At 39.0% G+C, this 26,502-nt stretch overlaps 1 protein-coding gene across 2 annotated transcripts in view; it reads right to left on the bottom strand.

Moving 5' to 3' along the window:
* Nucleotides 1-14,705: 14,705 nt before the first annotated feature.
* The window catches only part of GLIPR2 (GLI pathogenesis related 2), a 59,690-nt gene continuing 47,893 nt past the window's right edge, over nt 14,706-26,502 (bottom strand). The window contains exons 7-8 of one of the 2 annotated variants that reach the window (XR_014176833.1): nt 17,632-18,026; nt 14,706-15,802 (exon numbers count right to left, since the gene is read on the bottom strand). Coding sequence is in view for 1 of the 2 variants with exons in the window: in XM_081971633.1 (XP_081827759.1) it covers nt 17,866-18,026 (161 nt within the window). In the remaining variant the exon portion in view is untranslated. Of the gene's footprint in view, nt 15,803-16,920; nt 18,027-26,502 lie in introns of those variants that run through there. The other variant, XM_081971633.1, reaches the window with a different exon arrangement.

Here is a 26,502-nt window from a genome sequence, read left to right as displayed (position 1 = left end):
ATTGTTGTTTTTAATATGACTGTACACCGCCCCGAGTCCTTTCTGGGAGAGGGTGCGGTTTATAAATTAAATAAAAGTAAAGTAAAGTAAAGATTGCTCTTACATTAGGAAATTTCTTCTTACTTCTGGTTGCGTCTCTCCTTGGTTAGTTTCTAACCATTGTTTCTTGTCTTGCCTTTTGGTGCTTTGGAAAATAGTTTGGCGGTCTTTACTTTGTAGGAATCCTTCAGACATTGGATCACTGTTATCATGTCATCTCTAATCCTTATTTTCATTAGACTAGACATACCCAGTTCCTGTAACTGTTTTTTATATGCTTTAGCCACCAGCTCCTAATCATTTTTGTTGCTCTTCTCTGCACTCTTTCCAGAATCTTGATATATTTTTTTATATTGGGTGACCAGAACTAGATGCAGTATAGGTAGTTCTTGACTTATCACCATAATTGAGCCCAAAATTTTGATTGTTAAGTAAGGCATTTGTTAATTTGTCAAGGCATTTGTCCCATTTTACGGTCTTTCTTGCCTCAGTTGTTAAGTGAATCACTGCAATTGATAAGTTAATAACCTAACTGTTAAGTAAAATAGGCTTTCCCATTGACTTTGCTTATCAGAAGGTCACAAAATGGGATCACATGACTCTGGGACCTTGATTTTCGGCCACTTTTCGCCCTCTGGAAGCTTTCCTGAAGCCTCCAGAGGGTGAAAAAAATACCCAATGGGCAATCCAGAAGTCCATTCCCAAACTTCTGGTTTTGCCTATTGGGCCATTTTTCGCCCTCCCCAGGTTCCTAGAAAGCTTCTGGAGCCTGGGGAGGGCAAAAAACAGACCTACCGGGCCCACCGAAAGTTGGAAAACAGGCCATTTCTGGCCTCTAGAGGGCCTCCAGGGCAGCAGGGTGGTGGTGGTGGTCATGTGCGCATGCATAAGGGGCACAGCGTGGAAAGGGCATTAAATTATGGGGGTGGGCACGCAAGCGATAGCAATAGCGTAAACGTGCATGCTTTTGGCACCCAAGGCAAAAAAAGTTCGCCATCACTGCCCTATATCATTTCATCTTTTGTTTTTAATTTTTTGGCTGACAAAGTTGTCAGTTAGGCTTGCCAGGAACATGATTGATCTCCCACTTGATGCAGAGTTTGTTTCCCTGTTGATGTCAGGGTAGTTGAGGTCCTCTATTACTATTGTGGTGTGTTTCCTGCAAAGATTAACTGATTGGCAAAATGTTCACATTTTTTCCTGCTTGCTTGGGTGGCCTGTAGAATACACTATGGCAATGTCATTCTTTTTTTTCTTTTATATTAAACCATATATATTCAAGGAGTCTTTCATCCTTAGTTTTATGCATTTCTGTAAAAGTTTACTGATTTCTTACATGTAATGCAATTCCACCATCTATTTGTTACATCTGTTTCTTTTGAACAGTTTGTATCCTTTCAGCATTTCATTCCAGTTGTGAGTTTCATCCCATCAAGTTTGGTAATTACCATTATATCATATCTATCTTCGTGTATTAATACTTCAAGTTCACCTTGTTTGGCGAGGAGGGGCCAGCGTCTCAATGGTACGCACATGAACTTTGGGGCTCCGGCGGAGCGGTGATATCCTACCACTCTGGGGGGCTTGTTTGATCCTGGAACTGTCTTGGAGGGACAGTGGGGAATGGGAGCATGGGAAGAGGTGAAGGAATGTGCCGCAAACCCCCTGGAATGTCTGCAAATAGCCTTTGACCCAGGTGGCAAGAAAGACAACCGTTGCAAGCTGTCAAGAGTTGAGGCGGCTTCACAAAAAGAGAGAAGGAAGCCGCTTGGAATGTCTGGGTGAGATTGTGATAATACCCTTTTGTATTCAAAAGTTTATTTTCCCCTGATTGACTGACTAAGAACAAAGAGAAAATGCAAAAGGGGAGGGGAATGGATTACCCTTCCAGGAAGCAGTTTTGGGAGGATGGTTTGGAGAAATAGAGAGCAGTCTGGATAGAGTTGATTGCCAGTAAAAAATTTAAATTTTGATAATTAATATTGAAGAAATTGAACTCTGAAATTGCTCTTGGAATTTTTTTTTCTTTCCTAACTACTCTTTTCAGTAAAAACAATGCCATCTAGTGACAACAAAGAGAATATATTTTAAAAAATGAACAAATGCATAGTGATTTGATAAAGAGAGAAGTGATAAAAACTGCCACATAAGAAAAACACCAGCTGTGGATTCATCTTTGGTACTTTTGTTTTCTACTTTCCTGATTATAACTTTGGAGCTCTGGAATTGTTTTGGAACTGTTTGGAACCATGGAGCTTTTGCTTATATTAAGAATGGAAGTTATTTTCTTTAGGTGGATCTGTACCTGGTTCCTTTTTTTTTAATAAACTTCTTTCTTGATTTTTCCTTGTAATTTTCCACTTTGTGGGTACTTATTGGATTTTATATTTATATATATTTATTTTTTCTCTGTCCTTTTTCTCTCCTCCTTTTCTCCTACTGTTAGAGTTGGAGGGAATAAGGGGGATTAAAGATATATTTTACAATTGTGGTCATTTTGTTTTACTATTTTTTCTCTCTCTGCTCTTTGTTGGAATTTGGGGTTTATTTTGTGGTTTTTGTTTCTGTTTCTGTTTTTGTCTTTCTACCTTCCACTACAATTGGATTAAGGAACAAGAATCTGAAGCTTGGAGGAAATAAGGGGGACCAAAGACATATTTTTATTTTACAATTGTGATCAATTTTTTACTATTTGTTGTTGTTGTCCTTTTTGTTGGAATTTGGTCTTTTTTTCTTCTTTTTTTCTGTTTACTTTACTACTACAAATGGATTAAGGTAACAAGAACCTGAAGCTTGGCCCACCAGACTTGGAGAGGCAACCTTCAAAGTTTGAGGGTTTTCTTCTTTTCTTTCTCTTTTTTGATATTTGGATTATAAAAATAAATCAACAAGATGAAGAAGATAACAGCATATTCTTCATCGACAGCAACAACCTACAGCCCTACAGCACAAAAATAATCAAATACAACAACACAACAAGATAAAGCTAGTATGGAGTTAAGGAGTATGTTACAGGCTAAGCATGAAGACCTCAAAGAAAGAATAGACAAAGTGGATGAAGACCCAAAAGAAGTTAAAGAGATAATGGGGAAAAAATGAGTAGAGACTGCAGAAAGTGGAAGAAAAGGTGGAACTAACAGAGAAGAAAATGGAGAAGATAGATTATAGACTGACAATAATAGATAAAAAGCAAGAAAAAATAAATATTTTGTGGGAAATAGACAAGGGTGATTTCTATTTAAGATTCCAAAATATCAAAGAGGAAAAGGAAGAGAATCTAGTAGAAAAAATTGCTGACATATTGGCAGACGGATGGGAATAACCCAAGGAAAAGTTGCTAAATGGGATTGATGAAATTTACAGGGCCCATACAAGATATGCTATAAGAAATGAATTACCCAGAGAGATACACATAAGGTTTACTAAGAAAACATTGAGAACAGAGATCCTGTAAGCTGCAAGGAAAACCACAAAAAAATACAAATCTAAAGAAATAATAGTCCTCAAACAAGTGCCAAGAAGGATGAGAGATCTAAGAAGAGAATATCAATTCTGACCAAATGCCTAATAAAAAAAGGAATTAATTTCAGATGATTAATACCAGACGGGATACTAGTAACTTGGCAGGAGCAAAGACATAGGCTGGATACAGTAGAGAAGCCAGAGTTATTTTATGAACAATACTTTGGACCACAACAAGAAGAGAGACAGAGAGAGGAAAGAGGAACAAAACTACAAGAATAGAAGGAGAAAGAACAGAGAGAACTATCTAAAGAACAACAAGAAAGGGCATTAAGAGGAGCAAGAGCAAAAGAGATGAAAGAACAAATGGAGATGAGAGTCACTAGATCAACTAAAATGACAAATAATTAAGACATGGAAGAAGAAATAAAAATAATCTCATTAAACATAAATGGATTATGAAAGAAAGAGGACATTTAATAAATTAGAGAAATTGAAATTAGATATAATATGCCTGCAAGAAGTACATATTAAAAAACAACACAGAAATATTTGGATTATCCAAAATTGGGAAAGCTGTATATGACACTGGCCAATCAAAGCAAAAGAGGTGTGACACTGTACATCAAAAAGTCAATACAATCAAAGCAAATATTTGAAAACAAAGAAGAATATTGATAGTGGAAATAATGATGAATAATACAAAAAACATTGATGGTGGCAATATATGCGCCAAATGACATCTAGAAGAATTTTATGGAAAATTCTACAAAAAGATAATAAAATATGAATATAAAGAAATATGCATATTAGTGGACTTTAATGCGATAGTAAATAATGAGCTGGATTATAAAACTGCAAATATGAATAAGAAGTTAAGGAGAATACTGCCTAAAACATTATTTACAATGATAGAGGAATTAAATCTACAAGATGTATGGAGAAGAAGACACTTGGGAAAAAAACAATATACATTTTACTCAAATAGACATATGTCATGGTCAAGAATAGATATGATATGGTCAACAATAGATCTAGTTGCTAAAACACAAAAGATTGATATAGAAACAAGTATATGGGCAGGCCACAATCCAATAATAATGACATGGAAAGGTCAGAGAAAAAAATGAGGACATTAAATCAAAATCTATTAAATGAAAAAGAATTTCAGCAATATATGGAAAAAGAATTGAACTTTTTTTAAAAAAAGAGAATAAGAAGGAGGACACCTTGCTACAGAATGTGTGGGATACCAGCAAGGCATATACTAGAGGACTAGTAATGACTTATCTAGGAAAAAGAAACAAATAAAACAGAAAGAAGATAGAGGAGGAACACAGAAGACTGGAAATAGAACTACAAAGAAACCCTCAAAATGCTAAAATTAAAAATTTGATGGATCGAGAAAAACATAAATTGAATTTAATTGAAAACAAAGAAGTGGCAAATAAAGTAAAAGCCACAAGACAAAATTTCTTTGAAAATGCAAATAAACCAGGACGATGGTTGGAGTATAAGATGAAAAAAAGAGAAAGAAAAACAATCATAAATCAATTGTTATACCAAGAAGGGAATATTAAGGAAGAAAAGGATAAAATAATAGAAAAATATTCTAAGAAATTATACCAGCAAGACACAGTGGTAGAGGAAAAGATAAAGCAATATCTAGAGAAGGCAGAAATACCTAAGATTCCAGAAAAAAATTAAAAGGCACTAGAAGAGAGAATAACAATGATGGAAGTAATAGAAGTAATAAAAAAGGAATGGATGGATTAGTAGCAGAATTTTACAAAACACTACAAGATGTGCTAAGCAACACAATACTAGAAGTATTTAATGAGCTGTTATTGAAAGTAAAAATACTGGATTCTTGGTTGGAGGCCTATATACTTCTTATCCCAAAAGAAGAAACAGGCTTGCAGCAAATAAAGCAAATATAGACCAATTTCTTTATTAAACGTGGATTATAAAATCTTTGCACTCAAAAGACTGTTAAGTGAATTTTTACACTCAGATCAAAGTGGCTTTTTACCCAAGAAACAAATTAGAGATAATATGCGAATTATATTGAATGCATTAGAATATTACGAAGTATACCCTGGGAAACAAATTGCATTGCTATTTTTGGAAGAAAACTTTTGATAATGTAAATTGGCAATTTATGATAATGCAATTGCAAATTATGGATTTTGGGGAGGGATTCATAAATATGGTTAAAACTATTTACAAAGAACAATAGGCTAAAGTGATGGTAAATGGAGATATGACAGAAAAAGTGCCGATTAGAAAAGGGACCAGGCAAGTTTGCCAGCTATCTCTATTATTATTCATATTGACACTAGAAGTTTTAAACAGAAAGATATGGCAAGATGAATATATAAAAGGAATGAAAGTTAAAAAGGAAGAATATAAATTGCAAGCATTTGCAGATGATTTGGTATTTATTATTGAAGATCCAATAGAAATAGGTCAAAAACTACTAGAACAAATGGAAGAGTATGGAGAAGTGGCAGGATTGAAAATTAATAAAGATAAAACAAAACATTTAGTTAAAAATATAACAGAAAAACAGAAAAGAGAAATAATGGAGAAATTAGATATTCAAATAGTTAAAAAAGTGAAATATTGGGTAATACAGTTGACTTCAAGATGTGTAACTATTAAGGAAGATAATTATTATAAACTAAGAAATCAAATTGAATGGCTAGAGAGAAATGAAAAAAATTACAGCTATCACTAATGGGAAAAATAACGGTAATTAAGATGAATATATTACTAAGAATATTATTTTTATTCCAAACAATACCGATAAAACTGGAAAAAAAGTACTTTGAAAAATAAAATAAAATAATAGGAAAATATATTTGGTAAGGAAAGAAAGTGAGAATTAATATAAGAACGTTCAAGGACTTGAATCTTGAATAAAAGATTCAAGGACTAGAGGTGGATTTGGTGAACCAAATTGGGAATTATACTATCAAGCAGCAGCTCTAACGTCAATTTAAAAATGGCTATTACTAAGAAATGCAAGGTTACTATCCTTGGAGGGACACAATATGCAACTGGGTTGGCACGCATTTTTGTGGTATGGGAAAAATAGAATACATGGTTATTTTCAGAGACACAATGTAATACGCAGTATGGGAAAAAGTAAAAGAAAAGCATTATATGGAAGTACCAATGTGGCTTTCAATGGTGGAAGCTTTGACACATCCAAATATTAGTAGTATGAAAAAGGTTATTAGGTACAAAGATATATTAACAGCATAGGGAGAACTAAAACAGAAGAAAGAATTAGAAGAACAAGGGATTGATATAGGATGGTTTAAATAAATGCAAATACAAACAAGATATGAGAAAGATGTTAAAGAGTATGGTTTTAATATGGAAAACTCAGAATTAGATAGGATACTCATGGGAACAGATGAAAAAATGATTTAAAAATTGTACAGTTATCTACTTAGAATACATTTAGAAGAAGGTTAAAGAAACAATGATAAGATGGGCAAAAAACTTTGGATGTACAATAGAACTAGAAAAATGGCAACAACTATGGGACAGGAATTATAAATTGACAATGGTGACAGCATATAAAGAGAATTTATACAAAATATTTGTAACCTTGACCCGCCCCCGGGTAGAGGACCTGGTGGTCGCGTGGAATAATGCGACTACCGGGGCCTTGAACCGGGTGGCGCCTTTGCGGCCTCTCCGGCGGCAACGATCCACCCTGGCCCCTTGGTTTACCGAGGAGCTGAGGGTGATGAAATGCCGCAAGAGACGTCTAGAGAGTCGTTGGAGATCCTCTCATTCCGAACTTGATCGAACACAGGCACGAGCCCATTTAAGGACGTACCTTGTGGCATTGAGAGTGGCCAAACGTCAATATTGTGCCACTCTCATTGCATCCGCAGAGAACCGCCCTGCCGCCCTGTTTCGGGTGTCCCGCTCCCTCTTGTTTCAGAGGCCGCGGGAGGCCCCTCTACAGGGCAGAGCAGAGGAATTTGGGAAATATCTGCAGGATAAAATCGCTCAAATCCGGAAGGATTGGGCCCCTGTTAGTGGTCCAATGGAGACGTCCGTGGCGAGTCTTGAGGAATCGACCTGGGAGGAGTTTGACTTGGTTGCCATCGAGGATTTGGACAGAATGCGTGGACGACTGCGACCCACCACATGTTTATTGGACCCGTGCCCCTCCTGGCTTGTACTGGCATCCTGGGAGGTTACACGAGACTGGCTCCTGGACCTAGTGAACGCTTCGCTGAGCGAGGGGTCTCTTCCGGCCGCCTTGAAAGAGGCGGTGGTGAGACCCTTGCTCAAGAAGCCTTCCCTGGATCCTTTGGAGCTGGCCAATTATCGTCCTGTCTCCAACCTTCCCTTTTTGGCGAAGGTTGTAGAGAGTGTGGTGGCCTACCAGTTTCCACGGCATCTGGAGGAAAATGATTATCTAGACCCGCGCCAGTCCGGCTTCCGCCCTGGTCACAGCACGGAGACGGCCTTGGTCGCGTTGGTGGATGATCTCTGGAGGGCCAGAGATAGAGGTTGTTCCTCTATCCTGGTCCTATTAGACCTCTCGGCGGCTTTTGATACCATCGACCATGGTATCCTGCTGCACCGGCTGGAGGGGTTGGGGGTCCGGGGCACCGTTTTGCGGTGGTTCGGCTCCTACCTTTCTGGCCGGACGCAGCGTGTGTTGGCAGGGGAGGAGAGGTTGACCCTACACCCCCTTACTTGTGGGGTGCCACAGGGGTCGGTCCTCTCGCCACTCCTGTTCAACACATATATGAAGCCGCTGGGTGAGATCATCCGTGGTTTCGGGGTGGGATATCATCTGTACGCTGATGATACTCAGCTGTACTTTTCCACCCCGAACCACCCCAACGAGGCCATCGAAGTGATGTCCCGGTGTGTGGAAGCCGTACGGATCTGGATGGATGACAACCGACTCAAACTCAACCCCTCCAAGACGGAGTGGCTGTGGGTACCGGCTCCCCGGTTCAGCCAATTAATTCCATCATTGGCCATCGGGGGCATTCAACTTGCCCCCGTGGAGCGGGCGCGCAATTTGGGCGTCCTCCTGGATGCCCGGCTGTCCATGGATGACCATGTGACAGCCGTGGCAAGGGGGGCGTTCCACCAGGTTCGCCTGGTGCGCCAATTGCGCCCCCTACTGGACCGGGACGCCTTACGCACAGTCACTCATGCGCTGGTGACGTCTCGCTTGGACTACTGTAACGCTCTCTACATGGGGCTTCCCTTGAAATGCACCCGGAGGCTACAGTTGGTCCAGAACGCAGCTGCGCGGGTAATTATGGGGAGTACTAGGTACTCCCATGTGACACCGTTCCTGCGCGAGCTGCACTGGCTTCCTGTGGTCTATCGGGTGCGTTTCAAGGTTTTGATAACAATCTTTAAAGCGCTCCATGGCTCAGGACCTAGTTATTTGCGGGATCGTATTCTGCCCCATACATCCCTGCGACCAATCCGCTCGCACAGAGAGGGCCTCCTCCAGGTGCCGTCCACCAGACAGTGTCGAGGGGCGGCGCCTAGGAGTAGAGCCTTCTCTGTGGCGGGCCCAGCCCTGTGGAATGACCTCCCTCCGGATATTAGGAATACCTCTGACCTCCGCTCCTTTCGTGTAAAGCTCAAGACCCACCTTTTTCAAGTTGCTGGCCTGGCTCAACTTTGATCCAACTATATCGCTCCTGACGGGTTTTTTTTATTTGGGGTATTTTAATTGCATTCAATTTATTTAGGGGTTTTTAAACATTGTGTTTTTACTTGTTTTTAGCTATCACTTCACCTCCTCCTTGTATATGTCGTGTATATGTCTTGGTATATGTTTTGTTATATGTATGTCGATATATTTATTTCCTATGTTTTGTTGTACGCCGCCCCGAGTCCTTCGGGAGAGGGTGCGGCTAAGAAATAAATATTTAAATTTAAATATGTGGTGGATGTGTAGGGATGCAAAAAGCTATTGGGTTAAAATACAAACATGGTTAGAGAAAATGATACATCAACCCGTAGAGTTTAAGACAGAGGTATTTTTATTGGGTATTCTACCAGAGAAATATAGTAAAGAACATTCATATTTGATGGTACAAATAATAACAGCAGCTGGAATTGTATTTGCACAAAATTGGAAACAAAATCCCATCAGAAGGGGAGGTAATAAAGAAGATATTAGACTGCAGAAATGAATAGGTTGACATTAAGAATAAAGGGCAAAGAGGAATCAATGTACTACAGGACATGGGGGCAATTTTATGAGTGGCTTGAAAAAAGATATAAATAGAAAGAAAAGGGAACAAAACATGAACTAAATATCTCAGACAACATATGATTAAAATAGGGGGAGGAAAAATTAGGAAATATCAAAATGTAAATATACAGGCGGAAAAATGATATGAATGTTAAATAACAACTATAAGAATGTATATATAAGAATGAATTTGAAAGGAAAAATAAAAAAACTTTTTACAAAAAAATGTTCGTCTTGTTTATTCCTCAAACTTTGAGCATTAATTACAGGCATCTGAGTCCTTTATGGCTGACCCTGGGTATGCTTCCTACATCTTGTTTTATATCTTTTTTTCCTTCCCTCCTTCCCACCACTATCTGCATCCTTGTTTAGTTGTCTTGGGGTTTATGTTTGGGATTAGGTCACTCCATCCCCCCTCAGTTTTGGATAAGCTTACCCAGTTTTCTAAATACATTCTTCCTGGTTCTTGTGAGTTATGGCCCATCACTTGCCAGAAGCACTTGCCAGAAACATGTAGGTAATGTAGACCAGTGAATCTGAAGTTCTCTCAATGGCATCATCCCTTAAGCCAGTGTTTTATTTCTAAAATTCTCTGTTCCCTCATTGAAGTTGACCTTTTGTTGCAATTACTGATGAAAACACTATCTGTACTCCTAACACTTTGGGTTTCATGTATAGTCTCTTTATATTATTTTTAGGTTCATTATCATATGTCCCCACTTGGAAGAGAAGAAAGGGATAGAAATCTGTGGGCTGGATTATTTTTATTTTATTTAGTTTGTCAAATATGTACAAGATAACAGGTATAAGTATAAACATGGGTGTGAACAAAGGAAATAAGTACAAATAAGGACAGGGTCAGAAGGCACGTTGGTGCGCTTATGCATGCCCCATTTACGGACCTCTTAGGAATTAGGTGAAGTTCACAGTAGACAGTTTAAGGTTGAAGCTGTGGGGAAGAAGCTTTACGAAGGCTCTCAGTCACATCTTTGATTTTTGCTCCTGCGAGACAAAATAGGGTACCTCCCTAGATAAATTGTCCATTCTACAAACTGCTGATTCTGTTCCTCTTATAACTTGGGGGGGGTTCCAGGCTGCTTTTACTGTTGTCACTGGATTACTTGATGATGTACCTTCTCATCTAAAATTAAATGTTTCATTTTCAAAAATTCTAAAAAAAAATTATTTTGCAAAAAAATTAAATTAAAAATTATATTCTTAAATGTTAGTTGTTTAGTTCTGCTTGTGGCTAATGTTGAAATAGAATTTAAATGCATTAAACTTAAATCTCCAGATATAGTTTGTAATCCACAGATGTCAGATAAATAAAACAATGAAAAAAAGGGGGGGAAACTCAGCTAAAAAGGGGAAAAAAGGAAATATCAGTTTGTAGTAATGTAAACTGTTATTTTAAAATAGTAGTTTGTAGTAATACTGAAGAGGTTCTTTCCTTTAAAAATGTTGCAGTCTTTATAGTTTTATCATCCACAGGGTAGAATCATAATTGTAGAGAAATAGAAACTGGGTGTCCTTATCGCTAGGTTAGAGCAGTGGTGGGCAACCTTTTTTTTCAACTGAGCCAAATCTCGCCAAAACCACGATTGAAATTTATTTTGAGAGCCACATTTTTAAAACCGAAAATACATAGGATGGTACACTGTTTTTAGTTTCAATAAACTCTGGCATTTGAAGCATGCAAATCTTAAAGCTGTCAAGTTGCAAGACCCTTGCACCCCTAACCCTTTAGAAAAAAAAACCCCAGGGGTCTTCAAACCTGACAGCCTTAAGACTTGTGGACTTCAACTCCCAGAATTCCTCCTCCAGTCATGTTGGCTCAGGAACTCTGGCATTGAAGCATGCAAGTCTTAAAGCTGTCAAGTTGCAAGACCCTCGCACCCCCAACCCTTTAGAAAAAAAACCCAGGGTCTTCAAACCTGACAGCTTGAAGACTTGTGGACTTCAACTCCCAGAATTCTGAGAATTGAAGTCCACCAAGGGCATCAATCATATTAGCCCAGGGATCTGCAAAATTGGCTCTTAAGACTGGTGGACTTCAACTCCCAGAATTCTGAGAATTGAAGTCCACCAGTCTTAAAACAGCCAACTTTGCAGACCTCTGTGTTAGCCCAAAGCCTGGCGCTGGGCAGGCCTTGCTCCCCCATTGGTGGAGCCCCAAGAAGCGAGGAGGGAGAAAAAGAGACGGAGGCCAAGGAGCTTTCCCCCCCCCCGCCCCCTCCCAGCAAAAATCTAACCGGGGAGCCGGGTGGGCTGTCGCAAATTAGCCGATCACGCCGCGTGATTTGCTGGGAGGGGGCGGGGGGAAGCTCCTTAGCCTCCGTTTCTTTTTCTGCCTCCTCGCTTCTCGTCCCCGCCCGACTTCAGGATCCTCCCTAATCATTGTGGATCGAAAAGAAAAAAGGCAAAGGGGCGCTTGTTTTGAAGTGCCCGAGAGGAGGGAGGGGAGCAGGCGCCCGACACACAGAAGAGCCGCATTAAAATGTGTAAAGAGCCGCTTGTGGCTCGCGAGCCGCGGCTTGCCGACCACTGGGTTAGAGTAATAATTGCAGAGAAATAGAAATTGTGATATCTTATGGCCAGCTTAAAGCAAATTCTACAATCTTCATAAATCACCATTTTACTATTCTAATACATTTGCAAGCTTACTTACATTTGTTGTTTTGCTTTGTGATTAGTAGAACCAATTCCTTGCCTTGCAACAATCAGAGGTTCTATAAGGTAAACAAAGCTTTGCCTTTCTGTGTCAGACCCTTTGCAGCCAAAGGGTCTATAAATGAACATTCAATTTGTTCAGACCATTTAGTACATAGAAATTCATATTTGGTTCATTCATATAAATTCAGTTCAGAGTGATTATAATCCTTATAAATATGCAGAATTTATGGTTGGAGGAAAAAACCTTTGTAAAGAGATTGCATTCAATTGATTTTATAAAGTATAATCTTAAAAGTATGCAGCTTTTAATATTTAAAAAACCTGTAGTTACACTGAAAAATTAAAAAAAAACATTTATAAACAAAGATTTGCAGTTGATATAAAGCAAAAGAAGATAGAGTAAATACTGAGTTGGTGTAATTTGTCACCTCTCTCTTTGGAGTAAGGAGGAAAGGACTCCTCTCTATCCAACAAAGAGTGCTGACAATCATATCATTCATCTGAGCTCACCAGAATAAAATTTTGCACCCAAGTAAAATTCTTCTTTTCAAGTACAGTTTTTTCTCCATTTACACATTTTCCTGTGGGTGCACTTCTGTACTTAGTTTGGATTTTTTAGGTTTTCTTTTTTCTTTTCTTTTTTTACTCATTGGTAAGGAGAAAGGATGTTACACCTCTCCCAAGAGAAGTTTATGGCTTCCAGCAGCTGCTTCTGTGTAAAGATCAACTTATTGGCTATCAGCTTTTCCTTCGTGACATGCTACTGCCATTGAAACTGCTCAATACCTTCTAAAGCAGGTGGTGTTAATCTCACGTTGTCACGGCAGTGTCACGTGAAATATCAGGACTTTTTTTCTTTCACTAAACCGGGCATGGGTGTGGCCAGCACATGACACATCCAGCCCATGGGCTGGGAGTTTGACAGCCCTGTCCTAAAGGATATCTAGCACACTGGACATGGATTGAGGAAAGCATTTTGTTTTTCAGATCATTTAACATATTCGACAAGCCTTGTATGACACCCAAAACTTACACACCCCTTATAACCTGCAGTCATTAGGGAGAGTACAGTGAACGAACAGGATGCTTAAAACCCTATAAGATAAACTATGTCAAGAGAAGCATTTATCAAGGGCCCAAATCCAGCCCATAGCTCCAAATCCAGCCTGTAGCCTTGTTGTGCCGGCTTAGCTTCCAGTTTCTGGCATGCACATGCTGGTTTATGTGGTATTTCAGTTTCTGCGCACCAGAACCCAGAACAGCAATGGGTGATGGCTGGCATGCCCAGAGAGATGGCTCTGCATGCCACTTCCGGCACGTGTGCCATAGTTTCTCCATCACGGGGCTAGACCCTCCAATCTCTAGACTTAGAAATGGGGGGCGGTGTCAACTTGATTGAATTTTACTGTGTTGTCTTTGGGATTAAGCCTGAGAGAAACTGTTATTCTATTCTATTCTATTATTTGGTCATTTTCTCAACTTTGTTATCTGTGATGTACTATGCATACTATATTATACTACCGTGTTTCCCTAAAAATAAGAGAGGATCTTATTTTCTTTTTACCCACAAAATATGGCTTGGGTCTTATTATGAGGGGAGGGTTTATTGTTTTGAGGTTGCCGGGCGGCTGCTCTCTTCCGAGCGGGCTCCCAAAGAGCTGGGCACAGCCTCAGGGGCGAATGGCTGTGTTGTGCTGATGCAGCAGCACAGCGCAGCAGCCATGAAGAGACCACACTCAGGAGCAGCCATCCGGCAAACCCCCTTTCCAGCTGGGCACAGCACCATTCACTGACCTAGAGGTATCGCCAAGCCATGTGAGTGCCTGTTTGCCGCCGCCCGGCTCATGCGGCTTGGCGCCTTCAAAATGCCAGTGAATGGCGCTCTGCATGGCTGGAGAGGGAGGTTGCTCGAGCGGCTGTTCTGCTCCCGCTTGCACACCTCCTAGCCTCACGATGCCCTGGGCCAGCTCTTCCTGCAGACCCAGAGCCCCTCCGCTGTGCCGCCACCATCTCAGCATGGCTTTTTCAGTGGCTTCCAAACCAAGTCTTCCAGCAGTGGCCACTCTGGACATATGCTCTATGGTTGTACGCTCTGCCGGCAGCTGACCCACAACCATAGAGCATATGCCCAGAGTGGCCACTGCTGGAAGATTCGGTTTGGAAGCCGCCAAAAAAGCCATGCTGGGATGGCGGCAGCAGCAGCTCTGGCTCTGCAGGGAGAGCTGGGCCAGGGCATCGTGAGGCTGGGAGGCGCGTAAGCGAGTGCGCAACCCCCCTCTCCAGCCATGCAGAGGCATTTCGAAGGTGCCAAGCCGCGAGAGCCGGGCAGCAGCGAACAGGAGCTCACGTGGCTTGGTGATAGCCCTAAATCAGTGAATGGTGCTGTGCCCGGCTGGAAAGAGGGTTTGCCAGGTGGCTGCTCATGAGCGTGGTCGCTTCGTGGCTGCTGTGCTGCGCTGAACACAATCATTCACCCCGAGGCTGTGCCTGGCTCTTTGGGAGCCGCCCGGCAACTCCCCTCTTCAGCTAGGCACAGCACTGCTCACCAACCTAGCTGTATCCCGAAGGCGCCAAGCAACGCAATCACCTTTGCCTCCCCCCCCCAGTTCCTGCGGCTTGGCACCTTCAGGATACCACTAGGTTGGTGAGCGGCGCTCTGCCTGGCCGGAGGTGGGGGTTTGTCCAGGGGGCTTATTTGCAGGGGAGGGCTTATATTTTTGCCCACCAGAAAAATGTGGCATGGCCTTATTATCAGGACATGTCGTATTTTTGGGGAAACGGTATATTACACAGTAATATAGTTTAGACAGCCAGTTTGGTTAAGGCATCAGGCTAGAAACCAGGAAATGAGTTCTAGTCACAAAGTCAACTGGATGACTGTTTGTTTGTTTGTTTGTTTATATTTATATATTTCCCCTGTCGATGATAAGGTGACTCTGGGTGGCTTACAGAAAAATTTAAGAAGTATAGAAACAATTTTAAACATTAAACATTAAAAAAAACTAGAATAAGGGAGACAACGACATTGGGATGAGATTTCTCCTTACTCTATCAACCACTTCCAGCAGTGAACACTTCATAAGGCAACTGGAAAAATCAGGTTTTGTTATCCTTCCAAAATGCTGGAAGAGTTGGAACAGTTCTCACTTCTGATCATCGTCGAATGATTCACAGGGCTGGGGCCACAGTAGAAAAGGCTCTTCTTTGGCATTGCTGGCTGGAATTTCTTGGCCGACAGGGTCCATCGCAGGCTCCTTTCACTGGAGTAAGTGGGGCAGGCAATTCTTATTGGAGTGAGATGGCTCCTCAAATAGCCTGCACCCATGACATTTAGGGCTCTGGACCAGTCACTTTTTCTCAGCTCTAATAAGGAAGCAATGGTAAATTACTTCTGATAAACCTTGCCAAGAAAATTGCAGGGCTTGGTCAGGCAGTCTCCAAGAACTAGACAGGATCTGATGGAAGAATATCATCATCATCATCAATTTTAGCCATTGTCTAACCACTCCAGCATGGCGGCCTTTTTCATATGTTTCCAACCAATATGGTCCTGAGCTTTCTTTTGCTAATTGGGTCCATCCTGTAAAGTCTTAAAATTTATTTCAAGTTTTCTCCCATTCGGTGTAAATCTATTGAAAGTTTTTTGCTAGTCTTACAAAGTTTTATATGGGAATAAAATTGGCACCATTTCAAATTTTAAAAAATGTCTTGGGTGATATATTTATTTTAAGAGTCTCTGTTTATCCTAACCAAGAGAGTTTAAATTTTTTTACCTTTTAAAGTCTTTTTTAAAATTCCTTTCAAAAGTGTGGCTTCTAAGCAAAAGCTATGACTATTGTGGTAATGGAGCACTTCCCCAGCAGCTACTAACTGATTTCCCAGTCTTGTCAGCTGTCCCTAATAGGAGCTCCTCACTCTCCATATACTGCACTGACACAAAGTCTTTGCAATATAAAAAGGGTAAGATGCTTATTAAATAGTAATTCTGTAAGCTTCAGCTAACTTCCAGACTGAGAAATGAAACTATTAATTTAATCTGTTCTTGCATTTTATATAAAAGCAAAAAGAAGTCAGATGAGAGTCTAATCAGGGGTGTCCAAACTTTTTGCAAGGAGGGCCAGATTTGGTGAGGTGAAAATGTGTGGGGCCGATCATTCAGCCTGACATTCTTTGAACCCTTAACATTAAATGCGAATTGACTACCGTATTTTTCAGAGTATAAGATGCACCAAGATTTTGAAGAGGCAAATTAAAAAAAAAGTTTTTGCACTCTCCCAAAAATGGCCCATTTTTCACGGCCCATTTTTTTTTAAAGGGCATGAATAGCCTTTAAGAGGCTTCTAGAGTGCTCCTGGGGGCTGGGGGGGGCAAAGTTGAGCAAAAAAATGGCCCATTTTTTGCTCATTTATGCCCTCCACAGCCCCCAGGAGCACTCTGAAAACCTCCTAAAGGCTATGCACAGCCATTTTGGTGAAGGGGGCAGAGTTTTGGGAGGCAAAAAATGCTGTATTCAGTGTATAAGATGCACCCAGATTTTAAGCCTCTTTTTTGAGGGGAAAAAGATGCATCTTTATTCTTCGAAAAATACGGTATTTTATGAAAGACTAAACAAATAATTCCAGTGGGGAGAAGAGGCTGCGGGCCGCTTTAAATTTGAAAAAGGGCCACATTTGGGCCCCCGGGCCGCACTTTGGACATGCCTGGTCTAGTGGATCAATAAGTTTTGTGCTCTGTGGAAATAGTTATGTTTTCAGAATGCCTACAACCCTACTATACTAGTCCATGCTTATCTACAAACACTGGATGCGCCAGATAAATAGTTTCATGCAATTTATGTTAGGACATATGCTATTTTTCATATGCATTCAGTCTAGTGTATTTAAAATTGTTGCAACGCAATCAATCCCTATGAGCATTTAATTATACGCAATTAAAACCAGTCTTTCCTCTTTTTAGAAATCCTTGAAAATATAATGTATTGAAATAATAGTATTAAAACTATAGTATTTTGATATTAAAGTTTGCAAATGTATTTTAGAGAAGGAATTCTGTACAGATATGAAATTATATAAACCTCTAAACATACTTGCAAACTTTAATATCAAAATATTATAATCTTAATACTGTTATTTTAATATATTTTGCTCTTACATTTCTGTTAATACTGTTTTTTTAATATATTTTGCTCTTACATTTTTTGAAATGTATGTTCCATATGTTGGTTTTTGTCATTATCTTTCAGTGTTTTCATTGTGTTTCAGGAATGTTTCGGTACAAGAATTAATTTTGTAGGCAGAACTGCTTGTCCATTAAACATTTCTTGAAATAATCATTTAAAGACTAAAGTACCATTCAACAGTGGTTTATCCAATGTAATCAGGTTAACTCTCAGTTTTCTTTTTGTAACCTGTTATAAAAAAAGAATATTACTTTTTGGGTGGAAAAACATTTTGTTCATATTGCCCAGAGTTTACAATGTTGCCAGCAGGTTCATATCTAGCCACTACAAATGTGGAGCCATCACTTGCAGCTGCTTTTCCAACTCCCATCTTTTTTGTGTTCTTCCAAACCATTGCTGTGAAATGACCTGAAAAATCAAGTGTATTGTAAAAATAATGCATTAGCTCTTTTAAAAAAAAAGGACTTTGGTCGTACATATCAGACTATACTAAGCAAAGAGAAAGAAATACTAAATCAGTAGTTCAGGAAAAATTGCTTCAAGTAATTATACATGTGAATGAAAGAGGTTTGCTTTTGTAACTTTCTAAAAATAAAAACCTTATGCAAGACTAACTTATGCAAAGAATGCTTGGTTATTTTTCTGTTTTAGCATAAGTCAAAGTTAAATAGGATATAATTCCCTCAAATTAGGGTACATTATAACAATGAATACAAACCAAATATTCTTGGCTAACTGTAATACACATTTCCACATGCATATATTTTTCCTATAGTAAATGCAAAATAGATAATTGATATATATATAAAAACTGTATATATATTCTATTGACAGTGGCTTGAAATGGAGAGTTCCTGATCTTAATCTCACTTCAGAATCATTATTGAGAAGCTGAATTGCTTTTCTTTTTAGACACTGAGGAAAGATTTATTTAACTGTATTGTTCGTTTTATGTATCACTGTGTTTGGGAATGCTCTTATTACTATTATATTTATTTGGATTCCGGTGTGTGTGTGTGTGTGTGTGTGTGTGTGTGTGTGTGTGTAATATTGAAATACTGAACTGAAATTCTACTCTTTATGCTCTTGTACTTAGCCTTGCAGAGGAACAATTTTCCCTGCAAATTGGTTTCAATAAGTTATTGAATATAACTTCAGTAACTTCAATTGAAGTAGATTTACCACTAATGAATTTGTGTAATCCTCTTCTGAATCTCTCCATATGATGCCATGATGACTATCTTGCAATTTTAAGGGATTTGTTATGGACTCTGTGAAAAAGGTTCCCACTTTCCCCCACCATTTAGTTTCATTCATTGTCTGAATATTTTAATACATATTTCCCAATTGGAGAGACTCATTGGAACACGTCAACATTCTCTATTGGATCTGTAACTGGCTGAGTAATCAATGAGTAATCCTTAATGGTACTAACATTTACAATTGAGGGAAGTAAGCAGTGGAGTACCACAATGTTCTGACTTAAACTCAGTACTCTTCAATATCTTCATAAATGATTTAGATCAGAGAATAAAAGGGGAACCCATCAAATTTGCATATGAACACTAAGCTGGCAGGAATAGTCAACACCCCAGAAGACAAGATCAGAATCCAAAAAGACCTTGACAGACTTGAACAATGGGCTCTATCCAGGGTGGGTTCCAGAAGTCTCTACTGCCGATTCACTCGTGGATGCGCCACGTACTTGCACGTGCTTGATGTACGCTATGTGTCCATGCACAGAGCAATAAAAATTGCTCTGTGCATGCACAGAAGCAAAAAACAAGATTAACCATTTCAGGGGCATGGCAGGCCTAGGTCGCTGCCTGTTCCAGCGACCCAGGCCACCAAACCACTACTGATTGAAACCCACCACTGGCCCTATCTAACAAAATGAATTCAATGTAGAGGAAAATACGGTTTTACACAGGCAAAGAAAAGCCAACTATAGGTCCTTTCCAGCTCTATTCTATTATATTCCCATCCTAAACTATTTGATGGCATCATCAAATAGGATTGCCTCATGCTCCCTCATTTCCAGATCATTTACGAAGATATTAAAAATATAGCAATTTTAATACAGATTCCTGAGGAAACCTACTGCTTATGTCTCTTTATTGTTCTTACACGCATTGCATTGAATTTTATCTGTGCTTTCTTTCATCTGTGCTATCCATTCGCTGTTCAATTATTACTAATTTTGTTCAGAGTTTGGTGAACTAGCATTTGTAACTACAGCGGTATCTCATACTCATCATTAATTGGTTCCAGGAGGTGCAATGAGTACCAATCACGATGAGCACCGTACACATTTTTCCCATAAGGAAGAATGCAATGAGTTAGAAGACAGCCAACACCAACAGGTTCTAGCTTGTGTGTTGAATACCAAACAAATGATGAGCACTGGGCTAAAATGTTCATGTCAGAATAGGTTGAATACTGAATTCAATGAATTTCAAAGCAGTTGAGTACCAAGGTACCACTATAATTAATTTGTTTAGATTACATCAATAATTGATTCCTTCTATTTGGATTAAACCCAACTCTAAACACCTCCGTAGGAACTGTTTTAAGGATGACACTGAGATTAAATAAATATAACCAGTTCTAGTTAATGTGCTTTTACATTTTATTTAACCACTAGGACTAATATGTTATCAGTTTCATTCTTTGTGAGATCTATAAAGTACATACAGCCACTGCAATTAACTTAATAATTCCTCTATTAGGATCTGACTCACAGAACGCTCTCCTTTTTTCAATGTACCAAGTCTTATGAACTATAATTGCCTTGGGAATTTAGGTTACTTGACCTTAAGGAATCAAGTAATACATAAACCCACAGCAATCTCCCAACCACTCTGAAGTGCAGAATCATGAAATCTCTAATATGAGGACATAACAGAATAGCAACTTGCAGAGGCAAGGCTGACATTGTGGTGACATGGTGTGTTTTCATGGAAACTCGGCAGATTCTACCTGTGAATAGGTCCTTTTGGACCCAAGTCACCCTGCAGGGGTGATGAAGACAGAGAGGACACTCCGTTGATCACAAGGAGATCACAAACTCATTGTTTGATCCAGAGGAAGCTCTCAACCCAGCTGGAAGAAAAAGACGGCCATTAAGTGCCTGACCAAGGCGGTGACATCTGACCAATGAAGCAAGACTGAGGAACAGTGTAACTGATCTGGGTGAGACTTTTCCAACAACTGTTGAGGAACTTGCCACCTTAATAATTAGCCTGGGTAAAAGTGGAACTCAAAAAGGAGGAGTTAGAATTGTATCTTTTCCACCCCCACCCCCAAGAATAGCTGCGAGCAAGCATGAGAGCTGTTTGCAGATCCAGAAAAGGGAAAGAGAACTGTATGAGAGAGAGAAATAAGTTTGAAGCTGGAAAAACTGGGCTGGTCATTTCAACAACAATATTAACTGAATTGAAAACTTTTTGGAATATGAAATTCTGGCCCTGGAACCCTTAAAAAGTTTGGATTGGATAATATTATATAAGTTAAAAAGAGAGAAAAAGGAGAGAAATAGAGCAATAGCGACATCTAAAGGCCGAGAAAGACATTTAGAAGTAAAAGTGAGTGAAATGAACTGGCTTGAACATCTGGTTAGCTTGTCTGCTACAAGTAATAAGCAAGTTGTCTGCACCTGCAAACTGTTCATACTGGATAGCAGAAATAGAGAGTGAAATATTGTAACTTTTTAATAAATTGTAGCTCTCTGAACTCACATGGAAGCTAAACAGAGAATAAACTGAAGCTGGGAACTAGCAGGGATTTACTTTTAGAATCAAGTGAAATACCTTTTGAGTTCTCCTTTTGGTGATTTATGAGACTTTGTGGTTGAACACTGGGGCTTGGTGGGCCTTTGTGGATTACAAATTTAGCAAGAGAAGAAGAGAAGAGTTTTTGAAGAAAACCTGGGATTAACATAAAATTGCAACTTGCTCTCTCCAGCCTAAGAGGGCATATTAAAAAGATATATACTATCTATGTAGTAAATGTGCAGATTGTAAACCTTTACACAAATTCACTAGAAGCAACTAGCAAATTTCAAGAAGAAACCATTTCTTCTGTCACATAGAGATATCTTTAGCCTTTAGGCATATCTTAGATGTTATCATTTCTTCTTTTCTTAAATAGGAATATATTAACAAGAGGCAGAATTCTGAGAAACTGGACTGATGCAATAAACATGTTCAATTTAATATCCTTGCACAGCTTCAGAATTGACTCACTAGAATTCAGAATTGACTCACTAGAATTCAGAATTGACTCACTAGAATTCCAGGAAATCTTAGTATTAAGCAAGAATAAATCTTGCTTAATTCTGTAGATATGTAAGAACCATTTTAGCCTCAAATCAGAGTTTAGGGTTAACTCTAAGTATAGATTTATTTATTTTATATAGATGTATTTATTTTAAAAACCTAACCCTAAAAATAATTTATTTTGCTTTATTTTATTATTTATTTACTGTATAATAATAGCAACAGCACCTAGACATATATACCACTTCACAGTACTTTACAGCTCTCTCTAAGCGGTTTACAGAGTAAGCATATTGCCCCCAACAATCTGGTTCTCATTTTGGAAGGATGGAAGGCTGAGTCAACCTTGAGCCTGGTGAGATTTAAACTGCCAAATTGCAGGCAACTGGCAGTCTGCAGAAATAGCCTCTAGTCCTGCACTCTAACCACTGCACCGTGGCTCATAAATAAATATTTTATTTTGTCAAAAACAGATCATGACAAGTTTTATTACATTCTTTGACAAAGTGACAAAATTAGTTGACCAGAGAAAAGCTAATGGATATCATTCACTGACTTTAGTAAGGCATTTGATAGACCACAACCTATTATTTGATAAGATAGAAAATGTGGGTTAGACAGCATCACCACCAGATAGACTGGCTGACCAACCGTACTCGATGTGGAGTCCTAATAGAACTGCATCTACTTGGGTGGACATATACAGTGGGGTACCCCAAGGCTCTGTCTCTTCAGTATCTTCATCAATGACTTGGATGAAGAGATAGATGGGGAATTCATCAAATTTACAGATAACACTAAGCTGGAATAGCCAACACTCCAGAAGATAAGCTTAAGATATAGAAGGATCTTTATAGATTTGAACATTGGGCCCTGTTGACAAAACGAAATTCAGTGGTGAAAAAAGTAAAGTTCTATATTTAGGCAAGAAAAACAAAATGCACAGGTACAGTATATGTGGTACCTTGCTCAATAGTAGTAACTGTGAGAGAGATCTTGGAGTCCTAGTAGACAATCACTTAAATATGAGCCAGCAGTGCACTGCAGCTGCCAAAAAAGCCAAGACTACGTTAATAGAGAGATTTTATCAAGATCACATGAAGTGTTAATACTACTTTATAATGCCTTGGTAAGACCACACTTAGAATACTGCATCCAGGTCTGGTTGCCACAAAGTAAAAAAGACGCTGGCACTCTAAAAAGAGTGCACAAAAGAGCAACAAAGATGATTGGAGTCTAAAACATATAAAGAATTATTGCTAGGATTGGGTGTGTCTAATTAAAAAATGTTTTAAAGGACTAGGGGTGATGTGTTAGCAATGTTCCAATATCTAAGGGGCTGCCATACAGAAAAAATAATCAAACTATTCTCCAAAGCACCTGAAGGCAGAACAAGAAGCAATGGATGGAAACTAGTCAAGGAGAGACATACCCTAGAACCAAGTAAAAATTTCCTGACAGTTGGAACAATTAATCAGTGCAAAGACTTGTCTCCAGGAATTGTGAATGCTCCAATACAACCATTTGCCTGAAATGGTATAAGGTTTCCTGCATGAGCAGGAGTTGGATTAGAAGATTTCCAAGGTCCCTCTTCTTTTCTATTATTTTGTTATTCTGCTATAATCCTTTATATCTATGTCTCTAAACAAACTGAGTTTAAATAGTATATAATACTGACAGTTGCTGTATATTTTGCATTGTCTTCATTAAGCTAGCTTTAAGCCATTTTTGCAGTAAAAGAGTCCAACTCTAGCAATCAATGAATAAATTGTAGTGATTTATCACCATCTTGTGGTATGATTGGGATACTACATCTTATTTTAATTTATTTCTCTTTTTAATTAGTATGGAAACAAATTGTTTTACACTATGTGTGTGTGTGTGTGTGTGTGTGTGTTGTATTAAAAATAAAAATATGGTTTTCTGCCTGGATGGTCCTCTGTAATGAGCCGAAGGACAAAAAGGGGGAGTAGTGAGCTCCCTCCCATATTTGGACATACCAGGGGTTGTAACACAAATACACACACACACACACATGCACGCACAGACACAGATATATAGAAGATAGATAGATAGATAGATAGATAGATAGATAGATAGATAGATAGATAGATAGATAGATGATAGATAGATGTAGATGTAGATATAGATATATAAAATTACCCCTTACCCCATATAATTAAATTGTGTTAACTGATGGGAGTCAAAAATTCAATGATCCCTTAAAACTTGCCTCTTTTCCTAAGAGAAGCCAAGATTATAATCTTGGGGATGACATATACATTTATGGGTAAGATGAAAAAGTACACCTAAAATTGGCTTATATATGTATAGATTTTTCTGTAAATATACATGATAAAACTTTTTAAAATACTCATGTAACCCATATATAATTGTATATAATCTCATTTTTGAAAAAAGATAGCTTTCACATTTTTAACCAAAGTACCAGGACAAATGGGTAATTTATCCAATTGTGGAAATTAAGAGATATGGCTATTTCTAGAGTCAGCTAGAGCATTTTCCATTGTAACCTGGTTATAAATTTGTGTGTTGGCTTCAATGTGATACAAAAGTATAGATGTTATTCACTTTCTATATATGACCTGCCTCTCTTCAGTAGCATAAAGGAAAAAACTGATCAGTATTCCATGTAATAAAGATTTAACAATGTGCCAAAAAAATGAGCTGCTTTAATTTTGAGAAGGCAGAGGGGGGGGTACTTTTCTCCCACAACCTTTTCTTTAAAAAAAAAATTTTTTATATAAGTAAGAAAACTGCAGGAACTTGTCCAGGCAGACATAACTGAACAGAAGAAAATATATACCGTGTTTTTTGGAGTATAAGACGCACCGGAGTATAAGATGCACCAAGGTTTTGAAGAGGCAATTTTTTTTAAAAAAAGTAGGTAGGTAGATAGAGGGATAAAGAGGGAGAGAAAGAGAGAGAAATACAGTAGGGAGGGAGGGAAATAAAGAGTAGTTAGGTAGATAAAGGGAGAGAAAAAGAGAAATTAAAGAGACAGAGAGCGTGTGTGTGTAGGTAGGTAGGTAGAGGATAGAGAGAGAGAAATAGAAAGAGAGAGAGAAATACAGTAGATAGGTAGGGGGAGAGAGAGTAGGTAGGTTGGTAGGTAGAGGGATATAAGGAGAGAAATAGAGAGAGAAATACAGTAGATTGGTAGAGAGGGGGAGAGTAGTTAGGTAGGTAGGTAGAGAAAGGGAAGGAGAAAGAGAGAGAGAAATACAGTAAGTTGGTAGGGAGAGAGAGTGTGTGTGTAGGTAGGTAGGTAGAGGGAGAGAGACAGAGAAATAGAGAGAGAGAGAAATACAGTAGATAGGTAGGGAGAGAGAGAGAGAGTAGTTAGATGGGTAGATAAAGGGAGAGAGAGAGAGAGAAATACAGTAGGTAGGTAGGGAGTATGTGTGTGTGTGTGTGTGTGTGTGTGTAGGTAGGTAGGTAGGTAGGTAGGTAGGTAGGTAGGTAGAGGGATAGAGAGAGAGAAATAGAGAGAGAGAGAAATACAGTAGATAGGTAGGTGTTTCTGCTGGCACAGCACTTGATCAATGTAATTCTCATCAATCAGTTAAAGAGCTTTCCAAAAGGAAAACAAAAGTGTTTTTGCACTCTGCAAACCTCCCAAATGTGGCCCGTTTTTCGCGAAAATAGGCCCGTTTTTTGTCAAAAAAGTTGCGTGCTTTATGGAAGCTTATAGTGCTGCTGGGGGGGGGCAAAAAACAGCCCATTTTTTGCTCATTTCTGCCCTCCCCAGCCCCCAGGAGCTCTCTGAAAGCCTCCATTAGGGTATGCACGGCCATTTTGGTGAAGGGGCGGGGGTTCAGGAGGCAAAAAATGCTGTATTCAATGTATAAGACGTACCCAGATTTTCAGCCTCTTTTTTGAGGAAAAAGGTGCATCTTATACTCTGAAAAATACGGTATATAAATGTGTGTGTGTGTGTGTGTGTGTGTGTGTGTGTGTGTGCGCGTGTGTGCGCGTGTGTCTGCGTGTGTGTTGTATTTTGCATATTGTAAATATAATACTTGCATATTTTATTAAGAGCCATGGTGACATAGTGGACAATATTGAGGGCTAATGCTGCTGACTGCCGACTGCCAGCAGTTCGCCAATTTAATTCTCACCAGTTTAAAATTGACTCAGCTTTCCATCTTTCCAAGGTTGGTAAAAAAAGAACCCAGATTGTTGGAGGCAATAAGCTGACTCTGTATCCTGCTGTATAGAGCTGTAAAGCACTGTTCTGTGCTATATAAGTCTAAGCGCTATTGCTATATATTTTATAAATAAGGCAAATTCATTAAAATGTAAAGTGCAGTACACAAATAAACTCACATTATTAAATTTCTAAGTACTGGAATCCATTTCTTTTCTGAGAATGTAAACTATACCTATATTTGCAATCAATGATGCTTTGAATTAAAACATTAGAGAAATATTTTACAATGTTTTCACCCTCCATACATTCCTATGACTCCAAAATGTTTCTGTCAATATTTGAACATTACATTCTTGTATCTCTGTCAGCATGAGATTTTACAATCTAAGAAAAAACCAAATATTTCTTTCTGTGCCATACAAAACAGTGCCCA

This window comes from Natrix helvetica (genome assembly GCF_964273705.1).
Source record: "Natrix helvetica genome assembly, chromosome: Z".
NCBI classification, from domain to species: domain Eukaryota; kingdom Metazoa; phylum Chordata; class Lepidosauria; order Squamata; family Natricidae; genus Natrix; species Natrix helvetica.
The sequence above is the reverse complement of the archived record's forward strand: the minus strand, read 5'-3'. Positions and strand labels throughout refer to the sequence as shown.